We start from the raw sequence: 3,143 nt of genomic DNA, 5'->3' as shown, positions 1-3,143 counted from the left end.
ATGATTTTTTAAAAAAAGAAACTGAAATTTAAATGGTAGGCCAAAGCTTAGAAGCCAGGACATCTTAGCAAATTCTGGCCTTTTAGGAATTATGTAATTAAAATCAAGATCCTTTACCATCAAATAACTACAAAGCACAAATATATTTTATAGGCTTGCTAGAGAATTCCTGCATCTGTGAATACTAGCCAGCTATAGGCTAAGGCATCATACTGGGTTTTCATCTGTATCTTCAATATAACACAAGGGACATCAATTTGGGGACAGCATATATTTTTTGGTATCTCCTATAAAATGGAAGCAAACTGTTTCATTTTCTACTGACAGACAGTATTAAATGTTTCATAATTCTGCTTGTCACAACCTTTATATAGAAGGTCAAAAAATGGATTTTAAATGAACTAGACAGGACTTAATTAAATTTAAATGCATAGGGAATAAAAAATGCTAGCAGATGGACAAGCCTAACAATTTGCTGTCAGCAGCTGAAACGGCAGATTCCCAGAATATTTCTCGTTAGACGGCAGGAGTGCTCCTGGCTGCCCCCAAAACATCAATACGTGAAGTGAGCTTAGCGTAGGGCACTTCTTCTTCATCCCTTAAGCAAGCAGGATTGGAAGGTGGGAAGAGGGAAAGGCCACATTCTCTGGAGCTACATACCACGTTCTTGTAGAAAAAATAGAGAATCATGTTGGAAAGTCGTGTGTAACACCAGTGCCCATGGACAAGAAGGAGCTTACTGAGATGCTTAAACTGGGAAATGGCAAAGTCACTGGCCATCACAGCCTGCAGAGACAATGAAGAGAATGCTGCCTTGAACAATCAAACATGTCAGAGGAGAAATAGCATGGCACCTGACCATCAGCAGGCTCAGATTAGTTAAATATATTTTAAACTTTGCATGCAGAACAACAAAAAAAAAACCCCTCAACAAACAAAAACAAAAACCCAAAACCCAAACAAAAAAATAAAACTCCAAACAAACAAAAAGCATAAATACTGGAGACTTAATGAGTTGCCTGAGGTTACTGTTCAGCTTTCCAATATAGCTGAATAAAACAAGACTTCACTGGTTACTCATGATGTATTTTCAGCAAATGTACTCTCCCTAGAAAGCAGCTCCCTTAGCAAGAGCTCTACACATTACAATATGCATTCACTTCTCTTCGATGAGGAAAATATCAAAGGTACTGATCATTTTATGTAACTGCACAGTGTTAGGCAAAGAGATATTTGAATTTTTAATTTTTTGTACAGATGTTGTAATTTACAATTCTTGGGAAACCCTAAGCCTCGCATCTCACTTTCCTCTGACAAAATCTGTTTCATATACGAAAAAGTGGTCTTTTGGATAAGCTTCTATCTGAATTTTGTGCCTTAAAAACTATCCAAAATGCACACACACCCACGTACAGATAGGACACTCCCACCTTCTTCCTTCTCTCTTCTCTTCCGCCTCTCTTCCTCTCTCTTTAGGATCTTTACATCTTTTATTCAAATTCTTAGCAGCTTTTGTCAGTTGTAAAAGTCACATAGTTATTGCGAGGCTAAAAACATATATTCTTATGATCTAGATAAGCTATATTTCTTAAACTGAGCAAGTGAACCATATAGCTAAAATTACCCAAGAAATAATCAACTTCCTGTCTGTCATTCCTGAACTAACCACAGACAGCCTCACTCTATCACTGAGATTTTACAATGGAGAACATTGCTTTTGGATGGGTGGGTAGTTCATGGCATTTGGGTACAGAGCATCCACTCACCTGCATGCCTTCTTGACCTGAGATCCCTATCCCAATGTCTGCCACCTGTATCATACTAACATCATTGGCACCATCACCTTCATGGGACAGAAGAAAAGGTGAGAGACATATGAATAAAGAAAAGATGCAAACTTTGCAAATCGATTGTGGCTACTCAAGCAAAAAAATCCTTCAAAGTTTATCCCATGTATCCAAGTACCTGGAAGCTGATTAAGCAGATTATTTTTCAATTAGAGTTGACATTTAATGTTATTTTATATCAGTTTCAGGTGTACAGCATAGTGGTTAGATATTTACATAATTTACAAAGATGCCCCCGATTAGTACCCACCTGGCACTATACATAGTTATTACAACATTACAATAGTATTGACTATGTTCCCTATGCTGTATTTCATCCCTGTGACTATTTTGTAACTACCAATTTGTATTTCTTAATCCCTTCACCTTTTCCTGTCTACTTTCAATTTTCCAGATATAACCTACTTTCTTCCAGCCACTGCACATGCTATTTCTTATAACACTGACTTCATCATCACCACCCACCTTGCTGGATTTCAGTTGTTCTTGCTGCAGCTTAGATGTCACTTCCTGTGGGAAATCCTTCTCCAATTCCCTTCAGATCAGATGCCCCTTCCTTTGGCTCCAGCACCACCCTGTGTATCTCTATCACATGGTATTATGCTTTCTAAAGATTTTTTGGTCTCCCAACACACTGGATGCTTCTTAAGAGGAGCTAGTACATTCCTGTTGGTAATGAACATTTGTTGTTGCCAACTACCCACTGATTGTTCACTTTTTTTCTGGTAATAGTATCCTGATTTTCCTTGAGAACTCTGAGTCCATGCAGTTAGTGAGGACAAACCCAAACCCCCAAATTTAGGATAGACAACTGACCCAGGCCTGGATAATTAGCATTGTCTGTTAACTGGCCTCAGTGATTGGTTCAGAGGTGAGTACAAGACTCAACTTAACTGATATAATTGATACGTCCAGGGGGTCTAGCTTCCAGAATATCTAGATCTAGGGGCTTGGACAATTCATTCATTTATATGTTCATTCAATAAAATAGTTGAATAAAATTCCACCCAAATCCTGATATTTTACTCCAGCAACTTGAAAAAAGTACTATTTTTTCACTCAGGTTGTAAATAAGACAGGATCTAAACCTGGGAATTTTCAGAGGCCATACCGGCATCCTGAGGGGAAGAAGATACCTGAGACTGAAAACAATCCCAGTGAAAGCAAAGTCTGAAACAGAAGGCTAGGTCCTCATCTTGCTACTCTCTAAACATTGAAGTGTCTCAGAGCTTAATCCTATACTGCTTCTCTTCTCCGTTTATACTCATTTTTTGGTGATCTCATCTAATTTCAAGG

The 3,143-nt window shown here is 38.2% G+C and overlaps 1 protein-coding gene across 1 annotated transcript in view; it reads right to left on the bottom strand.

The window, feature by feature from the left end:
* Positions 1-3,143, bottom strand: part of ATP10D (ATPase phospholipid transporting 10D (putative)) — a 111,188-nt gene that overhangs the window by 20,353 nt on the left and 87,692 nt on the right. The window contains exons 17-18 of the mRNA XM_011362811.2: positions 1,767-1,843; positions 661-786 (exon numbers count right to left, since the gene is read on the bottom strand). Of these exons, the coding sequence (XP_011361113.1) occupies positions 661-786; positions 1,767-1,843 (203 nt within the window). The remainder of the gene's footprint in view (positions 1-660; positions 787-1,766; positions 1,844-3,143) is intronic.

This window comes from Pteropus vampyrus, unplaced genomic scaffold, assembly GCF_000151845.1.
Source record: "Pteropus vampyrus isolate Shadow unplaced genomic scaffold, Pvam_2.0 Scaffold79, whole genome shotgun sequence".
Classification (NCBI taxonomy): Eukaryota; Metazoa; Chordata; class Mammalia; order Chiroptera; family Pteropodidae; genus Pteropus; species Pteropus vampyrus.
Note: the sequence above shows the minus strand (reverse complement) of the source record. Positions and strands in the feature narration are given on the sequence as shown.